This window comes from Musca domestica, unplaced genomic scaffold (assembly GCF_030504385.1).
Source record: "Musca domestica strain aabys unplaced genomic scaffold, Musca_domestica.polishedcontigs.V.1.1 4, whole genome shotgun sequence".
Classification (NCBI taxonomy): domain Eukaryota; kingdom Metazoa; phylum Arthropoda; class Insecta; order Diptera; family Muscidae; genus Musca; species Musca domestica.
In genome coordinates, this window is record NW_026712328.1 from 22,062,706 (window position 1) to 22,090,241 (window position 27,536).

The window sequence follows — 27,536 nt, forward strand, 5'->3', positions numbered from 1 at the left end:
ACACATAGTGTTGTGGGGTATAAAAATGTAAATGTAAAATGTATTTATTGACCTTGCAGCAGTTTTTTTATCTCGTCCTGTATATATTGTTCATCCGATCTGAGATCCGAGATTTTCCCAAATTTGATGAGCTTTTTGCACATTTTCATTTGGTGAAACTCGGTCCCCATATATATATTATATTTATTTCTTAATATGATCCTTCTCGAAGTCATATCATTTGGTACTAAAGATACTAATGCCTCCGTTAAATTCAATGGGAATCGATTTAGTTAGTTATATTAGTTCCCTCTGATCCCAAATTATAACTGCTCTAGAGCAGATTGCCAAAGCGCATTTAGAAAAGGTTGGTTTGATCTATTTCACATAAATTGCCTGTTAAAAAGTTTATTTGTTACGGTAACTCAACTCAATATGCATAGTGGTGTAGGGTATCAGTTAGTCTGCTCCGCCAGGCTTTTGACCTTTCTTTACTGGTTTTACCTAGTACTCCACGCCCAAACCAAAATAAAACACTGTCATTAATAATGTTATATTTACTTAATAAACTTTAGTTTGATACACTTCTTTGTGAACCTATTCATATTTTACAATTCTGGGCAGTTCGAACTTACATTACTAATTAATACTAACTACAAACAAACATACATACATATAACAAATATACCAAGTATAAGATAAAAATGTTCAAACCCACTTTATATAAACAAAAATTAATATTAATTAATTAATTATTTGTTAAGTTTGTTTACATTTAAGCTAAGAGAAAATATGATACAACAGAGCATGTACTTCATAATAATATTCAAATATAAATAATAGAATAATGAAAACGCCAAAAAATTAATGCTCTTTATTAGAGTATGCCAAGTGAAAAGTTTTGTTTTTGGTAACCATTCTCTTTGAGACTTTCACATTTAAAGATCGTATTCTTCTCAGTCTCACAAGTTGTTAGTCTTATAGGAAAGGAGTTGGAAAATGTCATGTCAACTATTATTAATGTCTTAGGGTTGTCAAGGAGATAAAGGTGTCATGGAAAGCTAAATTAATGTTTTCGATCCCACAGATTTTCATACTCTAATATGGACCTATGCAAAAACATTTATAAAAATAATAAATACTTGGGAAAATTGATACAAGAATGAAAATGGCATATGAATTAAAGGCGAAAGTTTAACGTTTTGTGTTATTAATTTTAATTAATTATTTTGTTTATTCATCAAATTAATCATTGGAAATACAAAATTTATTTATTTTTTTTTTTAAGTTTATTCATCAAAATAATCATTGGAAATACAAAATTTAGATGTCCAATTTTTTTATTTCGATTTTTTTTTTTTTGGAAAAAAACTTTGGGAAAGTAAATTAACTCGCCACTTCATCTTTTGTCTCAATTTTCACAAATTTAAAAAGAAATTTTGATCAAAAGTAGAATAATATTAAAATAAAAATACATACAGTCATCATATACATATTTACATAACTAGGTTACTTCCATCACAGATGTATCTGTATAATACAGATAAATATACACAAAAAATATAGTTTCACTTGCAACAATGCAACGTTGCATGTTGTTGTTTTAACAGCCTTCTTTCCAAGGCTACAATTTAAGTTTCTTTCAACGAATTACAAACTATTTGCTTTTGTTGTTTTCCATACCAAAATACAAAATAGTAATTATTATACAATCATACGTATGTATTTTTAAACACACACTTCTCTTTAGTTTTGAGCCTAATTCTTATCGAGCAAAAGTAAGTAACATCAGTAAGAATCAGATTTTAAAAACTTCCAACCTTTTCCATTAAATACCAAGGTAAGAATACGCTTACGGCCACAGCCGCTACACATGTAGCGCACATAACAACTGTCGACGAGATATTGCTCAAAGATATTCCACTCTCATGATGATCCATATCTTCGTGTGGATGTTTTTCGAATTCCAGAACTTCCACATCAAAACGAAAGCGAATACGAGCACTGGGCGATTCTTTTCGCCATACCAAATGCCCAGATGATTCACGGCGTTCTAAGCTCCATTTGGGATCGTGTATACCTCCAGCCATATCCATTGTTGTTGTCGTCGTCGTCGTCGTTTTGGTTTGTGGGGTGTAAAAAATTTATCTGCAATGAGAAAACAAGTGCAAAGTCCAATTAGAAAGAAGAAGCTTAGGCAAAATCTAAAATAAAAGCTAAACAAAATAAAAACATATGATTGCTGCTTTTGCGGTGCTATACAACTCAATGCAGAACGATATAGTTACTTATAAATAAAATTAGCTATTTTTTTTAATAAGCAATGATACGTTGAAATATAATTGGATATATGTTCTCACAGTATTTCAGGGCCTAAATTTGTCCCATATTAAAATGTGAAGGTTAACATTAAAATTTAACTAGTAACTAAATTTTTAACCTTTTTAACCTTAGTAGATTTAGTATGGAGGGCATATTATGTTTGTCATTCCGTTTGTAACACCTCGAAATATATATTTTAGACTCTACAAAGGATATATAATCTTTATCAGCATAAAATTCTATGTCAATTTAACTATGTCCGTCCGCCTGTCTGGGCAGACAATCTGTGGAAATCAATCTAGCTTCCGAACGAATTAAGGTAGGTTTTACTCAGAATTGTGATTGGTCTGCAGAACTTTTTTGAAAATGAGCTATACAGGGTGAAATAAAAAACTACAACAAAGACAAACGCCATAATTTTTACATTATTTCCTTAAATTTTATTGAATGAAAGCAAAAAATGTCGGAAATAGCATCAAATTTTAGAATAAGTTTAGATTTGTTCGAATTGGTCACCTTTGGCACGAATTATGGCCTTCAAACGGACAATGGAACCGTCACACGCTGCCCTGTATTTCGCCCCTTTCCCGGCGAAGCGCTTACTTGAGGAGATCGAAACTTTGGTTATTTTAATGCCAAACTTGCTTCCAAAATACTCCAGGCATAATAGTCCAACGGATTGGTATTATAAGATTTTAGTGGTAATTGTGCGCTGGAAATAAAGCGAGGAACCTCATTTTATAACCATTCTTGGGTGGGGCGTGCTGAGTGCGATGGTGCTGAGTCCTGTTGGAATGTCCAAGGTCTGCGGCTAAAATTTTTGCGTGCCAAGGCTTTAATACACCCTCCAGAATATTTTCGCAATAATATTCGGCATTTATTCTGATGCCACTGTCGATAATAACGAGCGGAGAGCGACCATTAGCTGTTATGGCGGCCCACACCATCACCATGACCGGCGCTTGAGTTCTGGTGGACAACCGAAGGTGCACATTTACAGCTGACCTCTTTGGCAAGAAAACACGATCATTTTGTTCGTTTACAAACTACTGGACAACCATTGTTTTCTCATCGAAGAAAACCAAATTCGGCAGTTCACCACTTTCGGCCAAGCTAAGCAACTCTTTAGCTCTTTTGAGTCTATTTTCTTTCTGTTCTTGCACTTTTTGGAATTTCAGTGGGTTTACCCCGAGCTTATTTTTCAGTATTTGCCGAATGAAATGTTGCGATATGTTCAGCTCACGAGCCATTTTTCGGCCACTGCGAAGCGGATTTCGATCAAGTCGCTTCTTTACTTTTCGAACTATTCTGCTGATGTTGCTGTATTCTTCCGTCCACTTCCTTGACGTCGGGCTACGTCGGGCTGACCAGTATCACGGTAACGAGCGATGGTATAAACACAAAAGATTTATTCACATTTAAATGCTGAAGTGCTCTAACGATAGCCACTTGTGGTTTTCCAGCCAAATATAAAGAAATCACGCTTGAATTCCATTACGAATACCTTTTTTTCTGGGAAATTCTCACCAAAATGCTTTCGTACACTTATAAACAATATAATGAGCTGTCATTGAATAATTTTGACAGCTTTTGGGCGAGTGGCTTAGAAATGACTGAAGTTGGTTGCAGTTTGTTCATCACACCCTGTTTATTGCTACTTAGAATCATCCTAATAACAAGAAAAATGCCGTTCAACTTTATGAAATTGCAAAGCGTACAATATTTGCAATGACAATTAATAAATCTCAAGGACAAACTCTTCGTGCATGCGGACTAAATTTAGCATGTTCCTGCTTTTCTCATGGTCAGCTGTACCTGGTATGTTCACGTGAGGGTACCTGTATTTTTTTTTGTCGTGAAGAGTTATATTTCAGAATTTTCGTATAAAAATACTACAAAAGGTAACACGATCGTATAGACCTAGAACATTGTATTGAATATAGGTTAAGCTTTTTCAGAAAATCTGCTTAATGGTACGCAAAATTCCCAAATGTACTCAATATCGGTATCAGCAGAGCGGGTAATTTAACACGCCACAGAAAATATTAAGTGTAGACCCTCTTTTTGTCATAATAACCATTTTACAGTACCTCCCGATTTTCGGTATTTTGAAAATGTCAGCCCTAAATTACAAGCAATTCAGCTGTAATTTTAAATATTCAATTTAGGTAAAGACCACATATATAAGGAATGTTCTAATATTAATGATTTATTAATTTGCAAAAAAAAATATATTCCATCCTCATGGCGGAGTCACGTTTCTATTTTAATAGCAAAACGAAATGCGTATTTATTTTTTAACCATTTATTCTAATATTCCGAATCGATTATATGCCAAGCAAGCCAGTGACAAAATTTTGCGTTCATGCGGATATACACAAGGTTAACGTCATTCCAATTATGGTATTTACGAATTATTACAGCCGGAATAGAGTAAATCGATTTGCTTTGTAATTATTAAAATTAACCACGTTTCATTGTGTCAAAACAACAAAAATATATACATATGGCGTGACAAGAATTGTGTACGGGTTTTGCTTATTTCCTTTCACGTTTTCTTATTATTTAAGAAAAAATTTTAGCAAAATAAATTCGTAAGCAACCTTTAAACCTTTTGGTTCTTTTGCATTCAATTATGCCACTATTACGATTTAAATTTAAAACACTGCACAACGCAACACACTTACGTCACCGATACACATATTCTAAAACGTAATATTGGTCGACAATATCTATGAAAATAACAAAAATCAAAAAAACAACAACAATACCACTAAAAAATACAATTTAAGCCGATTAAGAACATTTGGTATTACCAACAACCACACACAAAATGGCATGAACTTGAATATTGGCAAAATTTTTGAACGTCAAAAACCAAAGCAGAACCACCACAAAGGCTGTTGCCTTCAATTCGAACAAATTCATTGTTTATAAATTCAAGTGGTGCATTCGTTTTGGGCTGCTGTTTTGTTTTTGGCTATAATTACTTTCAATAACAGCAGTGACAGTGAAAAAAACTTCACAAGTTGAAGAGGTATCAAATCAAGGCAGGTATTAAATAAACGCCGGTCGGCTTTTTAGATTTTGGTATAATAGGGTGTTTTTTTTTTTTTGTAATTTTATATTATCTTGTTAGCAAGACCGTTTAAAACAGCTCAGCAAGTTTCATGTTCTGTTTCACTGTCAAACATCTTCAGTTTGGTCTATCTAACCAGAAATAATCTCACAAAGGGATCATCTTACAAAGGAATAACGCCTACAAATCATCAGCGCCATACTTCTTCAGCGCCAATTATTCGTTCCACCAATTCATTATACCCTCCACTTTGAAAAGGAGGGTATATTAACCCTTTGAAACATCCCTAAATATTCGTCGTGGACCCCATAAAGTACATACAGGGTTGATTAAAAAACTGCAACCCATTTCAGACTGCTGTCATTTCTAAGCCACTCGTCCGACAGCTGTTAAAATTATTCCAGTGGCAGTTCATTATATTGTTTACAAGCGTACAAAAGCATTTTGGTGAGAATTTTCCAGAAAAAAAGTTCTTCGTGATGAAATTCAAGTGTGATAGTGTGATTTATTTATATTTGGCTGGAACACCACAAGTGACTATTGTTAGAGCACTCCAGCATTTAAATGTGAATAAATCTTTGAAGTTTCGTATCATCGCTAGTTACCGTAATACTGGTAGCGTAGCCCGACGTCAAGGAAGTGGACGAAAAAAAACAGCAACATCTGCAAACATGGTTCGAAAAGTAAAAAGCGATTTGAAAATGGCTCGTGAGGTGAACATATCGCAATATTCCATTCGGCAAATATTAAAAAATGAGCTCGGAGTAAAGTCATTCAGATTCTAAAAAGTACATGAACTGACACCGCAACAGAAAGAAAATAGGCTCAAAAGAGCTAAAGAATTGCTTCGCTTGGCCGAAAGTGGTGAACTGCCGAATTTGGTTTTTTCCGATGAGAAAACATTCGTTGTCCAGCGGTTTGTAAACAAACAAAATGATCGTGTTTACTTGCCAAAGAGATCGGCTGCAAAATGTGCACCTTCGGTTGGCCACCAGAACTCAAGCTCCGGCCATGGTGATGGTGTGGGCACCATAACAGCCGATGGTCGTTTTCCCCTCGTATTAATCGACCGTGGCTTCAGAATATATGCCGAATATTATCGCAAAAATATTATGGAGGGTGTATTAAAGCCTTGGACACGCAAACATTTTGGCCGCAGACCTTGGACATTCCGACAGGACTCAGCAACATCGCATTCAGCGATGGGGTTCTTCACTTCATTTCCAGCGCACAATGGCCACCAAAATCTCCGGATACCAATCCGCTTGCCGGGAATGGGCCAAAATAACGCAGAGCAACATTCGGGCAGTGTTTGGCGGTTTCATTGTCGTTTGAAGGCCATAATTAGTGCCAAAGGTGACCAATTCGAACAAATCTAAACTTATTCTATAATTTGATGCTATTTTCGACATGTTTTGCTTTCATTCAATAAAATTTAAAAAAAAAAAATAAAAATTATGGCGTTTGACTTTGTTGCAGTTTTTTATCTCAACCTGTAGATTGCATGCTCTGTTAGGGATGTTTAAAAGACGCGAATTCATGGAACTTTATTTCATGTTCGGGACAGGCCTATTGACCACCTAGATCGTGCGAATTAACGCTTTAGATTATTTTTGTGGTCCATAGATTAAAGCTAATGTCCATACGGAGAGTCCGCTTTAATTGACGCATTGGAAGACGACATTGAAGTATTTATTCGTGAGATACCTGCCCGAAAGATTGTGAAAAACATTTAGACCATACTACCAATTTAAACAGAGATGTCATACACTCTTCCGAATTTTATGCTTTTTATTGAAAAACTTTCCTATAGCTCTTTTACCCTCTCTTCCTATACCCTTTAATTTCGATACCGTTTGATCCAGGTTTTGGCGACAATGAGTAATATTCTTTAGATACCAAAAATGAAAAAACGCATCTCTCACATAGAAAACGGTGTAGGGTATAATACTGTCGACCTCGCTTGAATTTCTTATTCCTCTTGCTGTTTAAATATTTATCAAGTTACATTATTTACATTCAACCCCTTCATCGAAAATATATAGGCCCTTTTGGTCAGTGTAACCTAACGTCAAAAAACTTCCTATTTGCACGCTAACAACATAACAGTCTGACTCGCTGACACTCTGGTAAAAGTTCAACATCTGACCTTGTTTGCTGCATACAGTACACGAAATGACCCAAGGTTTTGGCATGTTTACAAATATTCCACGAAAGAAACACGACTCATTATTGGCTGCCACTCGACGAAGTTAAAGGCCAGAAAGTACATTGGGTATTGTAAACAGCATAGTAACATTTCATATGTAAATAAATACAAAAAAACAACAACAAACAAGTTTTGAATATTCTGCGGTTAAATAAAACCCAAATAAGTAATAAAGAAAAAAGTTCGTGTGAGTAAGAGTGTAAAATAAAGGGAATTCCCATAGGGATGCAGCAATGGCATGAAATGTCAAATATATAAATTGGGGAATTAAATGATGGGGTGCAAGTGAAAATGATGTCTCCAATAAAGAACTAATAAAATAGCACACTTTATATCCAGTACATCCTGAAAAAAATAATCTATATGTATAACTGTGGCTACGTATGTATTTATACACATAAGCATTTGTTGCATGAGTCCTATATTAGAGATGGAACCTTTGAATCAATAGTGACCCAACCATAAAATTTTGGAATAGTGTGAGATTACAATCCGAGTTTTGTTTCCCATTTTGACATCCCTAGTTTTAAAAGGTTTATTATCATTACATTTACAGGAAAATAAGCTATTTGCCCAGATAGGAACCCATATAACCCAACCGCAGTGTTTTTTTAATCGTACCATCTACAAAAAAAAACAAAGCTTTCCTCAAACTGGGATTTCTCAAAACATCATATCAACCTACTTTTTAAGTATGCCATCTCTTTGACGTCACGCAAAATAGTTGCGATTAAAAAAAGCACAATAGTTCACTTAGCTGATAATTTTTTTGAAGCATGACTTCAAATAACGAAATTGGTCAAATAAGCCATCTGCGCTGACCAAAAATAATAGTTTTTGTTTGCGTATTCACCGGAAATGTACTAATTATTATGAGCATTTTGGCATGACGGATTTTTTTTAAATTGTTAAAAACATCATGAAAAACTTTCCATTGGTTTTTGGGCACAACGATTAAAAATTACGTTATATTAGGTTGATTTGAAAATGTTATTTGAAGCCACACATTATAAGGGGTGATTTTTTAAGAGATATAGCAAAGTTTTTCAAAAAAAAACACGTACAATCCAGAAAGATGTAAGAAAAATTTATTTAAATGGATAGTGCGGTCCATATAATATAATGTTTGAAGTCAAAGTCATATAATATAATGTTTGAAGTCAAGCCTCAAACCGTCTACCCGCTCAGTCCAATTTTGGCAAACACCTTCCAACATTTCAGCCGGTATCTCACGAAAAAATGCTTCAATGTTTCTCCCAACACGTCAATTAAAGCGGACTCATCTGTACAGACATGATTTTATCATAGCCCCACAAGAAATAGTCTGGAGACATTAAATCACACGATATAGGTGGCCACTTGACCGGTCCCGAATGTAACATAAAATGTTCACTGAACTCGTCTCGCAAGAAGTCCATTGTTATGCATGCTGTATGGTACTGTCTTGTTGAAACAACATATAACGACTACGTTCATCACTTTGTATGAGATGCAGGGTGAGATAAAAAAATGCAACAAAATCAAACGCCATAATTATGCCATAATTTACCTTTTTTAAATTCTATGGAATGAAAACAAAAAATGTCGGAAATAGCATCAACTTTTTTTGTTCGAATTGGTCACCTTTGGCACGAATTATGGCTTTCAAACGGTCAATGAAACCGTCACACGGGCCCGAGTGTTGCTCTGCGGTATTTTGGCCCATTCCCGGCGAAGCGCTTGCTTGAGGTGATCGACACTTTAGTATTTTTTAGTGCCAACCTTGCTTTCCAAAATACTCCAGAACCAATAGTCCAACGGATTGGTATCCGGAGATTTTTGTGACCGTTGAGCGCTGGAAATGAAGCAAGGAACCTCATTTTGTAACCATTCATGGGTGGCGCGTGCTGAGTCCTGTCGGAATGTCCAAGGTCTGCGGTCAAAATGTTTGGGTGTCCAAGAATATTTTTGCGATATTATTCGGCATTTATTGTGATGCCACGGCCGATTAATACGAGCGGAGATCGACCATCGGCTGTTTTGGCGGCCCACACCATCACCATGGCCGGCGCTTGAGTTCTGGTGGCCTACCGAAGGTGCACATTTTCATCTGACCTCTTTGACAAGTAAATACGATCATATTGTTTGATTACTAACTGCTGGACAACGAATGTTTTCTCATCGGAGAAAACCAAATTCGGCAGTTCACCACTTTCGGCCAAGCCATGCAACTCTTTAGATCTTTTGAGTCTAATTTCTTTCTGTTGCGGTGTAATTCTTGCACATTTTGGAATTTCGATGGTTCTCATTTCAGCTCATTTTTCAACATCTGCTGTATAGAATATTTCGATATGTTCAGCTCACGAGCCATTTTCGGCCACTGCGACGCGGGTTTCGATCAAGTCGCTTCTTTACATTTCGAACCATTTCTGCTGATGTTGCTGTTTTCTTCCGTCCACTTCCTTAACGTCGGGCTACGCTACCAGTATCATGGTTACGAGCGATGGTACGAGCCACAAAAGGTTTATTCACATTTAAATGACGATAGCCACTTGGGGTTTTCCAGCCAAATATAAAGAAATCACACTATCACGATTGAATTCCAGCTTTGGTACGCTTGCAAACAATATAATGAGCTATCATTGGAATAATTTTAACAGCTGTCAGACGAGTGGCTTAGAAATTACAGCAGTCTAAAGTTGATTGCAGTTTTTTCATCTCACCCTGTATACCCTCTGTAGCCATATGGCGGTAGTGAAAGGTCGTTTGGCTTCAATTCCTCCACCAGCTATATGTTGAAAGGCCTCACTCCTAAATCCTTCCGCAAAAGTTTCCACGTTGAGAGTAACACTAGACGATACAGCTGCAACATTTTCTTCAGTTCGCACTCTTCGTAAGCGTGTTGGTGTTTTAGTGTCCAACAGTGTAAATTTGGTTCGAAATACCTTTCTTCATTGAGCACGCAATTTGGTAATAAAATAAAATCTTGTTCGTTTGTAAGACGATTCATGGTTAAATTATAGACCAATCTAAAGAGGTTTGACAGTGAAACAAAACACGAAACGTGTGTGAGCTGTTTAAACCAGTGTTACCAAAAATATAATAGCTAATCAATCACTCTTTATTCAAGAACAGCGATTCTTTAATTCGGTTGAGTTTGGATTTAGGCCCTATATTTAATTTTCAATTTCCAGCTGGTTGCTAAATGTATCATTTCCATTTATATAATTTCCATTATATAACCGTAATTTTCCATATTAAATCGAATAAACCTTGCGACTTTGGAAGAGATTTTTCACATACGAGTTATAAACGATTGGGTTTCCCTAACCCTATGGGATTAAGTGATTTATTAGAATCCCATGGAAGAATTAAATGGGTTTCTCCCTCCCCCTTCTCAACTCTAAAAATAGTCTGTCTACAAAAACTAACAATCGCCTCATGACGTGATTTGAAAACTATAATACATCACAAGGGAATAAGGGGTTTCGTTGTGATGTGTGATTTACAAAAACAACAAACAAGAAACTGGCACGAGGTGACAATATTCTATGATTGTTGTTATTTTTCGCAAACTAACATGCCATCTCTCTTATCAACTCAAGATAATGTTGCGATCGTATGAGTAGAAATATATAAATGGGAAAAAACTACGTTTTTTCAGGCACGCGTAGTGTTATTGTCAACAGACCGCATAACGCACTTGAAATTGAGAAAACCTCCATGGGGGTATTATGTTACGATTTCTATGCACACTTAGTGGTAATTGATAGATTTTTTTTTGTTATATTTTTATTTTTATTAACTTTTTGTGGAGGCAAAAACATATGTTAAACGTAAATATGTATATATGTATGTAAATAATCAATCTATTTATACTTCCTGATAATATAGGTACCCACAATTGTTATAAATAAAATATTGAACGTTTTTTTGGTATAAATCATACGATTGCGAATTGGTCTCGATAAGCAACAAGAAATGTGTGGTTGAATAATAGAAAGTGGTATGAACTCGTGGGAAGAGGGGCGTATAGTAAGTCAATTTTGACATGAAAATCTGGGACAAGCCCAAAAAGTCCCATGATGATTTAAAACATAAATTATGAAAATCCTATACATTAATTAGTATTATGTTTAGCAAAGTAATCTGATAGAGTTTATGTATGCTAGGATGTTCCTAAGGCACGTCATTATATACAGGGTGAGATGAAAAAACTACAACCAACATCAGACTGCTGTCATTTCTAAGCCACTCGTCCGACAGCTGTTAAAATTACTCCAGTGGCAGCTCATTATATTTTTTTACAAGCGTACAAAAGCATTTTGGTGAGAATTTTCCAGAAAAAAGTTATTCGTGATGGAATTCAAGCGTGATAGTGAGATTTCTTTATATTTGGCTGGAAAACTACAAGGGGCTATTGTGAGAATACTCCAGCATTTAAATGTGAATAAATCTTTTGTGTCTCGTATCATCGCTCGTTACCGTCGGTAGCGTATTCCGACGTCAAGGAGACGGAAGAAAACAGCAAACATCAGCAGAAATGGTTCAAAAAGTAAAGAAGCGACTTGATCCAAACCCGCGTCGCAGTGGTCGTGAGCTGAGCACATCGCAATATTCCATTCGGCAAATATTGAAAAATGATTAAAGCCATTAAAATTCCAAAAAGTGCAAAAACATACACCGCAACAGAAAGAAAGAAAATAGCTAAAGAGTTGCTTCGCTTGGCCGAAAGTGCTGAACTGTCGAATTTGGTTTCTCCGATGAGAAAATATTGATCAGGTTTTTACTTGCCAAAGTGGTCAGCTGAAAATGTACACCCTCGGTTGGCCACCAGAACTTAAGCGCCGGCCATGGTGATGGTGTGGGCCGTCATAACAGCCGATGGTCACTCTTCGCTCGTACCAATCGACCGTGGCATCAGAATAAATGCCGAATATTATCGCGAAGACATTCTGAATGGTGTATTAAAGCCTGGGGCTCGCACACATTTTGGCCGCAGACCTTTGACATTCCAACATGAATCAGCACCATTGCACTCAGCACGCGCCAACAAAGAATGGTTACAAAATGAGGTACCTCGCTTCATTTTCAGCGCACAATGGCGTATTTTGGAAAGCAAGATTGGCACTAAAAAAATACTCAAGAAGTGCTTCGCCGGGAATGGGCCAAAATACCGCAGAGCAACAAATAAACCGCAGAGCAGAGTGTGACGGTTTAATTGGCCGTTTGAAGGCCATAATTCGTGCCAAAGGTAACCAATTCAAACAAATCTAAACTTATTCTAAAATGTGATGCTATTTCGGATATTTTTGGAGTTTATGCAATAAAATTTTTAAAAAAATGTAGAAATTGTGGCGCTTGACTTTGTTGCAGTTTTTTATCTCACCCTGTATGTACTTTATTAGTATGAAAACGTAAATACCTATAGATGTATGTAAATAATCAATTTATTTATATTTCATTTATATTATATTTCATATTCATATACATGTATGTAAATTATCAATCTATTTATATTTCCTGATAATACAGGTATAAATAAAATATTAAACGTTATTTCTCATAAATCATACGATTGCCAATTTTTATCGTAAGTTAGAAGGTTTCTAAGACCCGTCCTTACATACATCAACACTATCACATTACATTGCTAAAAATAATGCTAATTGGAGTATAGAATTATCGCAACGTTCGATATTTCTTTATGTAAACATAAACACACTCTAAAATACATATGTATGTATGCCTGTACGACATTAATTGATTGCAATACTATCAGCGGCACACATAAAAAAATACATTAAAATTTTCTTTGTTCTTGTATGCCACCGTCACATATTCCATTTCGATTAACTTTAATTAAATTGATTTTACTTTGGACTTCAGTATTTGATAATGTCGAGCGTCTACTTTACGTTGCCGCACAGCAAAAAAAAAAAACACTTGTTTAAAACAGAAGAAAAAAACAAAATCATTTATTTATTTATTGATTTTCCATGAGTCAGTTGTCAGCTGTGTTCGGTCATTCTTTCCCATAGCCTTCTAGCTCACAGAAAGATTAGTGGGAATCAATGTACTCAAAGTTTCTTCAATTTGTTGTTAATTATTATTTATTAAATTTATATATATTGTGTATGTATGGGAGGGTGATGACCCAATTAGTTGTTGTGAGTCATGAAGTATGACTGGACATAGATAACATATTTAAAGTGGTCAAAATACAAAAGGTGCGACCTTCAGCTTGTAACATTTCCTTTATCAGGAACTAATTTAATTTAAAACGATAGCTTCGTTCCAGAAACTATAAAAATTTTATTTTCAAGCATTTTTAATATTTGTTTACCAATACCAATACCGCAAACGAGTTAAAGACAAAAATTGCAAAGTCATGGATGTCATTACTTACATTTCACCTGACCTGTTTTTTAAAACCATTCAACAATCAATGAAATCTAAAAATTGGGAAATACCAACAAGATACGGCATGGAAGCTAGACAGTTGATATTTCATTTTTATTTATATTTTTACAAATTCAAAACTTTGGTTGTGCGTTTTATGTTAATTTGTCTTTAATTAATACATTCCCATGTCTCTTTCTTTATCATTCCGCCACTATTTATGTAAATTATTTCGGAATCGATGAACTTCAGACACTAGGGCGTCTGACATAAATACAAAAATTAGCATACCCAGACATATTTTAAGCAATTGTTTTTTTTTTTTTTTTTTTTTTTTTTTTTTTTTTTTTTGACAAGCATTTAAATACACAATGCAAAGGGCAATCAAAAGTGAGTGAAATGAAGATAAAATCGGATATCAAAAATATCATCGGAAGAAATATATCGGAAAAATAAAAAATATCTTCGCCCGATCTGCCTTTTATCGTTCACCAATTGTGTAGTATTAGTCCAAATAGTATGAAATTTGGCACAAATAACCAAATTAAGCCTAGAAGCAAATGTGTCAAATTTGGTCGAAATCGTTTCAGATATAGAGGGTGATATGAAAAAAACTGCAACCAAATTCAGACTGCTGTCATTTCTAAGCCACTCGTCCGACAGCTGTTAAAATTATTCCAGTGATAGCTCATTATATTGTTTACCAGCGTCCGAAAGCATTGTGGAGAGAATTTTCCAGAAAAAAAGTTTTTCGTGATGGAATTCAAGCGTGATAGTGTGATTTCTTTATATTTGGCGAGAAACCCAAAAGAGACTATCGTTAGAGCCCTCCAGCATTTAAATGTGAACAAATCTTTTGGGTCACTCGTTACCGTGATACTGGTAGCGTACGCCGTCGTCAAGAAAGTGGGCGGAAGAAAACAGCAACATCAGCAGAAATGGTTCGAAAAGTAAAGAAGCGACTTGATCGAAAGCCGCGTCGCAGTGGCCGAAAAATGGCTCGAGAGCTGAACATTCGCAATATTCCATTCGGCAAATATTGAAAATTGAGCTCGGGGTAAAGCCATTGAAATAATTCCAAAAAGTGCAAGAACTTACACCGCAACAGGAAGAAAATAGACTCAAAAGAGCTAAAGAGTTGCTTCGCTTGGCCGAAAGTGGTGAATTGCCGTGTCATCAAAACCGTCTCATCAAAATAAATGCCGAATATTATCGCGAAAATATTCTGGAGGGTGTATTAAAGCCTTGGGCACGCAAACATTTTGGCCGCAGACCTTGGACATTCCAACAGGACTCAGCACAATCGCACTCAGCACGCGCCACCCAAGAATGGTTACAAAATGAGGGTCCTCGCTTCATTTCCAGCGCACAATGGCCACCAAAATCTCCGGATACCAACCCGTTGGACTATTGTGACTGGAGTATTTTGGAAAGCAAGGTTGGCACTAAAAAATACCAAAGTGTAGATCACCTCAAGCAAGCGCTTCGCCGGGAATGGGCCATAATACCGCCGAGCAACATTCGGGCAGCGTGTGACGGTTTCATTGGCCGTTTGAACCAATTCGAACAAATCTAAAGTTATTCTAAAACTTGATGATATTTGCGACATTGTTTGCTTTTATTCGATGAAATTTAAAAGAAAATGTAAAAATTATAGCGGTTGACATTGTTGCAGTTTTTTTATTTAACCGTGTACAATCTAATAATACATTTGCCAACTTTTGTCGAAATTCCTTCTTATTTCCATGCTGCATGCATGTCCAATTAAGCCGGATCGATCATGTTTCGACTAAACAAATTATATTTGTTGCGAGAGATCACATACAGTCTAGAAATACCTCTGTCAACTTTGGGAGAAATTAACGTAATGTATGATGCCTATCCGATTTCAAACATGAACCTCACTACAATCGTTCTACGCATTCAGTAAGGATCATAATTGTTATGATTTATTTTGCTCAAATTCCCAAAAAATTAACGTTTGTTTTGGTAAGCTCTACAGAGTAATATAGGGTATCATATATTCGGCGTCGCCCAACTCTTGTCCATTATTTACTGATCTCTTACAGATTTGTGGCATAAATCTGTATGATAGTAATAAAGAAAAATCTGAAAAATAAATATAAATTACCTTGAATGTAATGGAAATCATATTTAAAAACACAAAAGAAAAAAGCGAAAACAAGAAAGAATTGCGAATGCAAATAATATTGGCAACATCAATTAAACAAAAACACACAAACATCCGACGAATGCACATACATGCGTACGTACGTACATACATATGTTCTTCATTTATCTTTCTCCACAATATGTTTATGACAATCATTATAAATTGCCATTGTTGTCTCCATTGAGAGAAGCAAAACAAATCGAATTCAAGAACGTATATTTATAAACTAAGATATTTATATGTATATTTGTTTGTGTATGCTTGAGTTCATACACCGCCAATGCATTCTAAAAATAGCACCTCAATTTCGTCACGGTTCATTTTCAGATTTCATTGACGGTATTTCCTTTATCTCAGCATAGATCCGAATCAATTTACAGTTCAATAAACTGGCATTGCATGCCGTGTGTGTCCGGTTTTCCGGTTTACACCTAAGCTATAACACTTTGTTTTTTTTTTTGGAAAGTCATGAAGCGTAAATTTTTACTAATAGTAACCCAAAACACTCAATTAATTTCAAATTATTGTGGATGGAAATTGAATAACTTTTAAATACTTAAATAAATTAATTATTATCATCATTTGCAAGGCAATATGATTTTAGGTAAACAAGTTTAACGCCCACGCTAACATTCAATAATTATTTTAAGAAAACACAAACAAATTTATTTATTTATTGCGTTTCGAAATGATTTGTTATCCGAAAAGATTTAAACAACAATGTGGCATGAAAACAATTGCAAATATTTTTGGACAAGTTAATATGAGCAACACGATGCTACATCGAATTTTTCTGAGTTTTTTAATACGTGTACTGGTGACATTTTCTAAACAAAAACCTGTAAAAAGTCTTAATGTGGGGCGAACGGACTTTATGATACCCTAAACCATTTTACATATTTAGTAGAGCTGAACATAACAAATAAAAGTTTTTTTATGAGGAATTTGTGAGAATTAAATCATTCCAAATATGATTATAGTTATAATTTAAAGTCCAAAGGAATGTATCGATTTCTACTAAATTTGCCGAGACATTTGTGGCTTTTCAATTCGGACTTGTATTACCCATTTGGTGCACAATTAACTTGAAATCGGATAAATATATTTATATGGGAGCTATATCTAAAACCTGAACCGATCTCGATAACATTTGGTAAATGCATTTCTGAGCTGTATTTGATATATTTCCTTAATATCGTTAATACATAGTGCATATAACGGCTGTACACGACAAATTCAATAAATCAGATGAACCATATATATGGAAGCTATAGTTATATCTGAATCAATTTTCACCAAATTTGACATACTTGTTTCTTCTCAATTTAGTCGTAAGTGCTAAATTCCATTCCATTTGGGCTAATATTACACGCTTGGTGCAAAATAAAAGGCAAATCGGAGGAAGATATATATGAAAGCTATATCCAAATCTTAACCGATCAAGATCGGGATTAGCAAAGGTATTTCTAAGTTTTATTTGATATATTTCCCCAAATATCGTTGTTACAAAGTGCCTGCAGAGGACAAAAATAACAAATCATATGAACAATATATATAGAAGCTATAGGTATATCAAACTGATTTTGATCAAATCTAGCATACTTATTTTCGGGCCTAATCTGGTCGTATGTGAAAATTTTTTTATTATTTGGGCTGGTATTATACGTTTGGTGCACAATAAAAGGCAAATCGGTCGAAGATAAACTGCAACAAAGTCTAACGTCATAATTTTAACATTTTTTTTTAATTTTATGCAATGAAAGCAAAAAATATCGGAAATAGCATCCAATTTTAGAATAAGTTGAGATTTGTTCAAATTGGTCACCTTTGGCGCGAATTGTGGTCCTCAAACGGCCAATGAAACCGTCACACGCTGCCCGAATGTTGCTCATTTTTCAATTTTTGCCGAATGGAATATTGCGATATGTTCAGCTCACGAGCCATCTTTCGGCCACTGCGACGCGGGTTTCGATGAAGTCGGTTCTTTACTTTTCGAACCATGTCTGCTGATGTTGGAGAAAACCAAATTCGGCAGTTCACCACTTTTGGCCAAGCGAAGCAACTCTTTAGCTCTTTTGAGTCTATTTTCTGTCTGTTGCGGTGAAAGTTCTTGCACTTTTTGGAATTTCAATGGCTTTACCCCGAGCTCATTTTTCAATATTTGCCGAATGGATGGTACGAGACACAAAAGAAAAGTGGAGTGCTCTAACGTTAGCCACTTGTGATTGTCCAGCCAAATATAAAGAAATCACACTATCACGCTTGAATTCCATTACGAATAACTTTTTTCTGGAAAATTCTCACCAAAATGCTTTTGTACGCTTGTAAACAATATAATGAGCTGTCACTGGAATAATTTTAACAACTGTGGACGAGTGGCTTAGAAATGACAGCAGTCTGATGCTGGTTGCAGTTTTTTCATCTCATCCTGTGTAAAAGACTATTGATGGCGTTTCCAATACAAGAGTCATTCATTCATATTTGATGACTTTTCCCAAGTTCAAATTTCTACCATATCAATATTGAATTACATTTAAATTCGACCCATTCCATTATTTCTAAAAAAAAATATTTTTTAATTTACAGCGCTTTGTGTTTGAGCACGTGTCACTTAAACAAAAACCGTTAAAATCAGTTGTTTTAGTATTTCAGTAATAAATAATAGTTATTTCCAGAAAATGCCTTCAGTCAATGTGTGCATTATTCCAAATAGGTCGATGCATTAAAAAAAACTGTTGCTATTTGTAACAATAGACTTACAACAACAACAGGAAGAGGAAATTATTTTGTTATCATCTGTCTAAACAACAATAACAATACCTGTTGATATTGTTTTTTTTATGGGAATTTCATTATTGCACACCAGTATTGATTATTGGAAATATAGTTAGCAACAAAGAATGGATTATTCACATTCCTCGAACAATGGAAAAGTCTGTGACGGCAATACACGATAACAAACAAATCGAATGATGAAATAAAATTATTTAAATTTAGCAAACTTTGTTGACAATTGTTCTGTTCCAGCACCTTCAAAAACCTACTAGCTTCGTTTTTTTTTTTTTTCGGCAACATGATTTTTGCACTTTTGGAGCAAGAGCAAGTTAACGTTTTCATAAAACACAAATTTTAACAATGTCGTTTAACGGGATTGGTTCAACAGGACTTTGCTAATTTTATACCCTAAACCATTGTATGGAGTGGATATTAATTTTGTCATTCCGTTTGTGACACCTCGAAATATACATTTTAGACCCCACAAAGTATATATATTCTTGATCAACATAAAATTCTATTTAGCGATGTCCGTCCGCCTGTCCGTCTGTAGAAATCGCTCTAGCTTCCAAACAAAATGAAGTAGATTGATACAATTTTACTCAAATGTATATTATGTCTGCAGGACTTTTGGTATTGAAAATGGGCCATGTAGATCCACGTATTGGCCCTATATAGCCCCCATATAACGGTACCTCCCGATATTCGGTATTTTGATGATTTTAGCGACATTATTCACCGGAATTGTTTCAAAATTTGGTATTTGAAGTTCGTTATGGATACTACAGCCTAAGGCAGGAGATTGTCTGTGCAGGTCCACGTCTTCGTATAGCCCCCATATAACAGTACCTCCCAATATTCGGTATTTTGATGATTTAAGCTACATTATTCATCGAATTTTTTAAGTTTCGCATTTGAATATCGTAATGGCTCATGACAAAAGTTACCTATGCAGGTCCATGTCGTCGTATAGACCCTAATGTAACAGCTACATTCGGTATTTTGAAGATTTTAACAGCATTTTAACGGATTTTATTGTTTTTGAGAATTGCCAAATTCGTGGAGGGTATTCAAAGTTCGGCTCGGCCGAACTTACAGCTTTTTAACTTGTTAAAAAAATGAAATTGATATGAACCATAACTTAGTAGTAATTCCATACATAGTAGGCCAAAAAATAATGGCAATTGCATACTTTAAGGTGTAAAAAAGGTATGGTAGAGCTAAAATTGTTCTGAATATCGAACAGTTTAGATCGGTACTTCCCAATCATACATACCCTAGATATCCAATGAATATAAACCACAAAAATAACAAAAACAGAACATCCATACCAATTTATTTATCAATAAAAACAATTATATTTATTTATAGACCCGCGTAGCTGGTATGCTTTGCCTAAGTGGATGGGGTTTTTTTCTGCAATTTTAAATATCAACAGTAATTCATTTTTGGAATTACTTTTCTCTTTTCAGATAAGATAACGACGGCAAGTGGCCATTTTCACCGACAATTCCAATCAATTTCATTAGATCTTCGTGGCAAAGTACAATGAAAGTTTTTTTCCTTTTGCAAATGGAAGTTTGTTTTGGGCGTGTGATTGATACTCTTTGTTTGCTGTTAATCATGCGGCCATATGATAAAATATTCAAATGATACAACCTGCGAAATAACCTTTTTTGTTCAACAACTAATATTGGCATACATGTTCAGATATATGTACATTATATAAAAGTCTAACTTGTTGATCAACACCTCGATTTGCTTCTCCATTTTTGCACCTCTATTGTTTAGTTTTTTGTTTTTTTTAGAATTTTATAACAATCATATTTCCAGCAATTTATTCATAGGGGCATACATTAATTTTATATTCTTTGCATATGAACGATGAGTTACAACACTGTACAACAGATTATTGAAGAGCTGAAACAAAATGAATTCATATACGGGGTGAGATGAAAAAACTGCAACCAACTTCAGACTACTGTCATTTCTAAGCTGTTAAAATTATTCCAGTTAAAGCTCATTATATTGTTTATAAACGTACAAAAGCATTTTGGAGAGAATTTTCCAGAAAAAATTCTAGTGTGATTTCTTTATATTTGGCTGGAAATGTAAATAAATCTTTGTATCTAAATCTCGTACCATCGCTCGTTACCTAGATACTGGTAGCGTAGCCCGAGGTCAAGGAAGTGGACGGAAGAAAACAGCAACATCAGCAGAAATGGTTCGAAAAGTAATGAAGCGACTTGATCGAAATCCGCGTCGCAGTGACTCGTGGGCTGAACATTTGGAATAAGTATCGATTTGTTCGAATTGGTCACCTTTGGCACGAATTATGACCTTCAAACAGCTAATGAAACCGTAACACCCTGCCCGAATGTTGCTCTCCGGTATTTTTGCCCATTCCCGCCGAAGCGCTTGCTTAAGGTGATCGACACTTTGGTATTTTTAGTGCAATCTAGCTTTCCAAAATATTAATGACACGATAGTCCAACGGATTGGTATCCGGAGATTTTGGTGGCCATTGTGCGCTGGTTGGCGTATGCTGAGTACGATGGTGCTGAGTCCTGTTAGAATGTCCAAGGTCTGCGGCCAAAATGTTTGTGTGCCCAAAGCTTTAATACACTCTCCAGAATATTTTCGTGATGATATTCGGCATTTATTCTGATGCAACGGTCGATTAATACGAGCGACTATCGGCTGTTATGGCGGCCCACACCATCACCATGGCCGGCGCCTGAGTTCTGATGGCCAATAGAAGGCGCACATTTTCAGCTGGCCTCTTTGGCAAGTAAACACGATCATTTTGTTTGTTTACAATCTGCTGGACGACAAATGTTTTCTCATCGGAGAAAACCAAATTCGGCAATTCACCACTTTCGGTCAAGCGAAGCAACTCTTTAGCTCTTTTGAGTATATTTAAGTATATTTATTTTAAGTTAGACTTCCGACATTTTTTCAAGGCTCGTTACAGTTTTCATAGTTAAATCCCCAAACCTCGGGAATTCCCTTTTATCTCTCCTAAATTTAAAAGTTTTACCTCCTAACGGCAGATCAACCATAATTTTGCGTTATTTCGTAATTTTAGTTGTACAATTTCGTTCCTTTTAGTTCATTCAATTTTTGCGACAAAAGGTAACATACCCTTGTCATCAATAGCGATTTTAATGCAAAATGTAAAACTTCTAGTTCTCTCTAAGCGCTCAATAACAAAATTGAATATTTTTGTAACCTTTCAGAACGAATTTCAAAAAATGTCGGTTTATCTCAACCCTTATGAACATTTTGAAAGAAATGCCACTAACCGATGCTTCAAAAATGCTGTACTTTTTTGTACTTTTCGAGGCCTCTTTGTATCATCCCTCCTTACGGTGGGTGACACTCAAACAAAATGTCAAAGCTCTAGTTAAAAACTAGCTCCAGTTAAAAACTATTTCGTATTATTTCGAGCTTTTTTGTATTCTTTACATCATTAGTGACAGTCAAATTTCGAGGTAGCTACGCCAGACAGAAAGTTAATCACTTTACTCTTTCTATTAACATTGATTTGAAATTCTGCCTATAAATGTTAATATAGACCCAAGTTTTTGTCCAATTAAATATTGTTCAAATTTTCATCGGAATTTTTGAAAATTGGTCTGTCAGTAGGATATACTCCAAATGTTTTTCAAAGTTTAACCTTTAATTTACTTTATATGTGAAATCGGATGAAGCAACCTAGCTACCGAATTAATTTTGGGCGATCACATATAGTTTAGAACTCATCATATTTATTATAGCCAAAACCGTCGATATTGTAGATATATCTCGGAAATCATGAGTTGCTTACGTTTTGCAAAGACATTCATTTGTAAAACATTTATTCAACACGAGTTTTGCGAAATTCTTTTAAATTTTCTATATTTTAAATCTTTGTTTGAAGACATGCCTGCAGCTATGGGAAATATAATGTTATTTTTTGTTTTGTTTTTTTTTTTTTTTTTTTTAAGCCAGACAAGGTCAAATCTGATGAAGAGCTAAAAAACATAATGGCAGATAAAATGACAAATTGACAAAAAATAAATAAAACAAAAACGAAAAAACGTCAGTGGGGCTATTTTTTACTCATTCTCAGACTTAATTTTCTGGTATCTCAAGAGTTTAAAGTACATTACTTTGTTAGAGTATTGTTTTGATTTATTACAAAAGCAGGGAGAAACAAGTAAAAAAGCTGTAAGTTCGGCCGGGCAGAACTTTTAATACACTCCACCATTTGGTACAAATTTGGGAATTTCCACAAAAAAAAAAAAAATCCGTTTAAAACTCTGTTAAAATCCTAAAAATACCGAATGCCTATACGACGACGTAGACCTGCATAAACAACTTTTGTCATAAGTTATTACAATATTTAAATGCGAAACTTGAAGAAAAATCTGTTTATAATGTAGCTAAAATCATCAAAATACCGAATATAAGGGGTACCGTTATATGGGGGCTATACGAAGGCGTGGACCTGTACAGACAATTTTCTGGCATGGGCTGAAATCATCAAAATACCGAATATCGGGGGGTACGGTATATGGGGGCTATACGAAGACGTGGACCTACATGGCCCATTTTATGTTTTATGCTGCAGTATCTATTACGAACTTCAAATACGAAATTTAGAAAGATTCCGTTAAATAATGTCGCTAAAATCATCAAAATACCGAATATCGGGGGGTACCGTTATATCGGGGCTATATGAAGACGTGGACCTACATGGCTCATTTTTTGGCTTAGGATGTAGTATCCATTACGAACTTAAAATACCAAATTTGAAACGATTCCGGTAAATAAGAGAAGAAAAATCTGTTTATAATGTAGCTAAAATCATCAAAATACCGAATATAAGGGGTACCGTTATATGGGGGCTATACGAAGGCGTGGACCTGTACAGACAATTTTCTGGCATGGGCTGAAATCATCAAAATACCGAATATCGGGGGGTACGGTATATGGGGGCTATACGAAGACGTGGACCTACATGGCCCATTTTCTGTTTTATGCTGCAGTATCTATTACGAACTTCAAATACGAAATTTAGAAGGATTCCGTTAAATAATGTCGCTAAAATCATCAAAATACCGAATATCGGGGGGTACCGTTATATCGGGGCTATATGAAGACGTGGACCTACATGGCTCATTTTTTGGCTTAGGATGTAGTATCCATTACGAACTTAAAATACCAAATTTGAAACGATTCCGGTAAATAATGTCGTTAAAATCATCAAAATACCGAACATCGGGGGGTACCGTTATATGGGGCTATACGAAGACGTGGACCTGTACAGATAATTTTCTGTCTTAGGCTGTAGTATCCACCACGAACTTCAAATACCAAATTGGAAACAATTATGGTGAATAATGTCGCTAATAATGGGCTATATGATAACTTGGACCTACATGGCCCATGATTGATTGATTGATTACAACAGACAGACAGACAGACAGACGGACAGACAGATAGACACACAGACAGACAGACGGACATGGCTAAATCGTCTTAGAATTTTACGCTGATCAAGAATATATATATATATATATATATATATATATATATATATATATATATATATATATATTGGTTGGGTCTGAGATGAGTATTTTGAGGAGTTACAAACGGAATGACAAAATTAATATACCTCCATAGTATGGTGGAGGGTATAAAAAACCATTGGGATTTCGCGGTAACGCAATGAAAACAGCGGTTAAATTTAGAACATCTAAATTGGGATTTTGCGAGCAGTCGGTATAATAATTTAGGCAAAAGAGAGAAGTAAATTATATTTGAAAGTACACAGGGTGAGATGAAAAAACTGCAACCAACTTCAGACAACTGTCATTTCTAAGCCACTCGTCCGACAGCTGTTAAAATTATTCCAGTGACAGTAAAAACGGTATTTGTGACGGAATTCAAGCGTTATAGTGTGATTCTATATATTTGACTGGAAAACCACAAGTGGCTATCGTTAGACCACTCCAGCATTTTAATGTGAATAAATCTTTTGTGTCTAGCGTAGCCCGACGTCAATAAAATTTAAGAAAAAATGTAAAAATTATGGCGTTTGACTTTGTTTCAGTTTCTTTTATCTCACCCTGTATATTGGTATGTAGCTATTCGAACATTTTTAGGTATTCTGAAGAGTATTTAAATGGAATTCGTGTATATAAGACCACAACTTGTCAATATTTTCGTCAGTCATAAATTCTTACAAATCAACCCGCTAATACATTATTTTTACAAAGTCGAGGCACCCAAAGTAACTGAAAAACGATAAATAAGTAGAAATATATTGTTAAGGTTAATTTATTTTCTATTTTTCCACAATGCATTCTTATACCCTCTACCATTCTATGGAGGGTATATTAGCTTTGTCATTCCGTTTGTAACTCCTCGAAATATTCATGATAGACCCTACAAAGTATGTATATTTTGGATCATCGTAAAATTCTAAGACGATTTAGCGATGTTTATCCGTTTGTCTCTTGTAATCACGCTATCTTTCGAAAGAATTGAGATAGAAGGCTTTTTCACACATGTGTGTTTTGTCAGTTGGCAGGCTAAGTGCGTAAATGCGCCATTTTGATGATTTTATCGACCTTATTCACCCGAATTGTTTCTAATTTCGAATTCGAAGTTTGTAACGAGGAGTACAGCCTACGACTAAAAAAATAGTTGTGTGCAGTTCCACGACTTCGTACAGCCCCATATAACGTTACTTTCCTTTATTCGGTATTTTGATGATTTTAGCGACACTATTTCCCGTAATTGTTTCAAATTTCGTATTTGAAGATCTTAACAGCATATAACAAACAATCACTTATACAGATCTACGACTTCGTATAGCCCCCGTATAAAGATCATCATTTAATTTTTCAAGTTCCTTCCAAATGTTGGAGGGTAATAAAAAATCGGCCCGGGCAAACTTAGCTTTATTTTCAATTGTTATATTTTGTCTGCTGCTGTTATTGAATTCGCAATTAAAAATCTTTGATTTCAATTGAAAATCTTTCATTCTTGACAAAGTCGCTCTGTCCGCTCTGTAAATTCAAATTTAATTATTGCCTTGCTGCAAAAACCCCTTTCTTAAACTTAGTGCACACACATGCATCCATATATGTAAATATATGCAAATTGCGCCTAAAACAAGGTTATTAGTCAAATAAGAATGTCTTGATATTTTCATACTTTTCGATGTCGAAATGTATCTAGAAGTGTTTAAAAATATCCAATACCTATGTATGTGTTTATTTATAATTCTAAGCTCTTACCTACTTGATTTCTAAATCCAAATTGTGAACACGTATCCAACCAATAATGTTGTTGCTGCTATTCCAAGCTGGTAGTAGTTGTTGGTGTATAGCAAAGTTTCAAGTTAAAGTTTTGTTTTGGTTTTGCTTTATTTTGCACTCGAAACTCTATGTCCAGCAATAACTAGACTTGACCAGTAGTCCAGTGGTAGTGCACTGCTTCGGGGGGATCTAATGGCGATAATGTGTTTTTCGCTGTTATTGTTGTTGTTACTTTGTATATATCACCATGAGATTTTTTATGTTCTCAAACAACTGTTGACTGTGGGCTTAGGGGAGTTGGATAGGCGGTGGTCCGTGAGACGACTTTAAACAAATATGCTTGGTTATGAAATGATGTTGTCGTTTTTCCTTCGTTAGCTTAACTTGTTTTATCACTATGTCACAGATTTTTTTTTTTTTTTTGATTTTATTGGAATTTTTGCTTAACTAATAATCGCAAATACACTCAATTTTTTCTTCTTCAATAAATTCCATTTAATTGGTTATTTATGCGATTTTTTTTGTATTATAACCCCCAAACTACACAAATACATTCACACATTTGGTAGGTATGGAAAAAAGTAATAATTTGTTTATTTGTAGAGAATTTGTTTAACAAAACGCATTCGTATCGTATGTAAATAACATATAACGACCGTTTACTGTTCGATGAGAACGACTGAACGAACTATCGTAGTCTAGGTATAAAAGCACACTAAGCTGTCAGTTTGCAAAAATCTAGCTGAGCCCCCACTTTCAGCGAAACGCCATAACAAAACGACCTACTACTACAGCTACTACTACTACTGCTGCTGCTGCTTTTTCGAGTGCCGACGACGGCGACGGCGTTGTGTTTATTGTATTGTTATTATGATTGTTGTTTTTGCTCTGGCCCATACCGGAGACCCCACACTGTGGAGGCAAAGAGTCAAACAATCAGGCAATCGTCTTGTCTAGCTGAAAGCAAAAGCAGCAACTGCTTGCTAGCTGGCCGCTCGTTCGCTCACTAACACTGTAGACTTCGTCATTTTGTTCGAGCTGTTAACAATAACAACATCAATTATAAACAAACGAACTGAAAAAGCTTTAATGTGTCATGGTCGAATCATTGCGGCGCTTCGCTGTGACTTTTATTCCCAACAAAAACTTAGGAGCTGTATCAGATGAAAACCCGTTAAAAGTCAATATGACACCTTCTTTATGTATTATCAGTAAGTTAAAAATAATGGGTTACTCCAAAGAAAATTTAAAGCAAACGAGCTTATACTTCTCATGACCAGGTAATGGGCAACGTCGGCAAGA

General features: G+C 35.2%; 1 protein-coding gene across 2 annotated transcripts; it reads right to left on the bottom strand.

Moving 5' to 3' along the window:
- Positions 1-518: 518 nt before the first annotated feature.
- Positions 519-27,229, bottom strand: LOC101891004 (uncharacterized). 2 transcript variants are annotated; one of them, XM_005182019.4, is made up of 2 exons: positions 26,218-27,229; positions 519-2,127 (listed from the first exon to the last, which is right to left on the bottom strand). In XM_005182019.4, exon 2 carries the CDS (start codon positions 2,073-2,075, stop codon positions 1,785-1,787), a length of 291 nt encoding a protein of 96 aa, XP_005182076.1. In that variant the 5' UTR covers positions 2,076-2,127; positions 26,218-27,229; the 3' UTR covers positions 519-1,784. The 2 variants fall into 2 exon arrangements, with proteins under 2 accessions (XP_005182076.1, XP_005182075.1); XM_005182018.4 differs by having other exon boundaries at positions 26,214-27,229.
- Positions 27,230-27,536: the final 307 nt, after the last annotated feature.

What these genes read in the sequence shown, in the direction of transcription:
- LOC101891004 (XM_005182019.4), bottom strand. Translation starts at nt 2,075, where the DNA reads ATGGATATGGCTGGAGGTATACACGATCCCAAATGGAGCTTAGAACGC.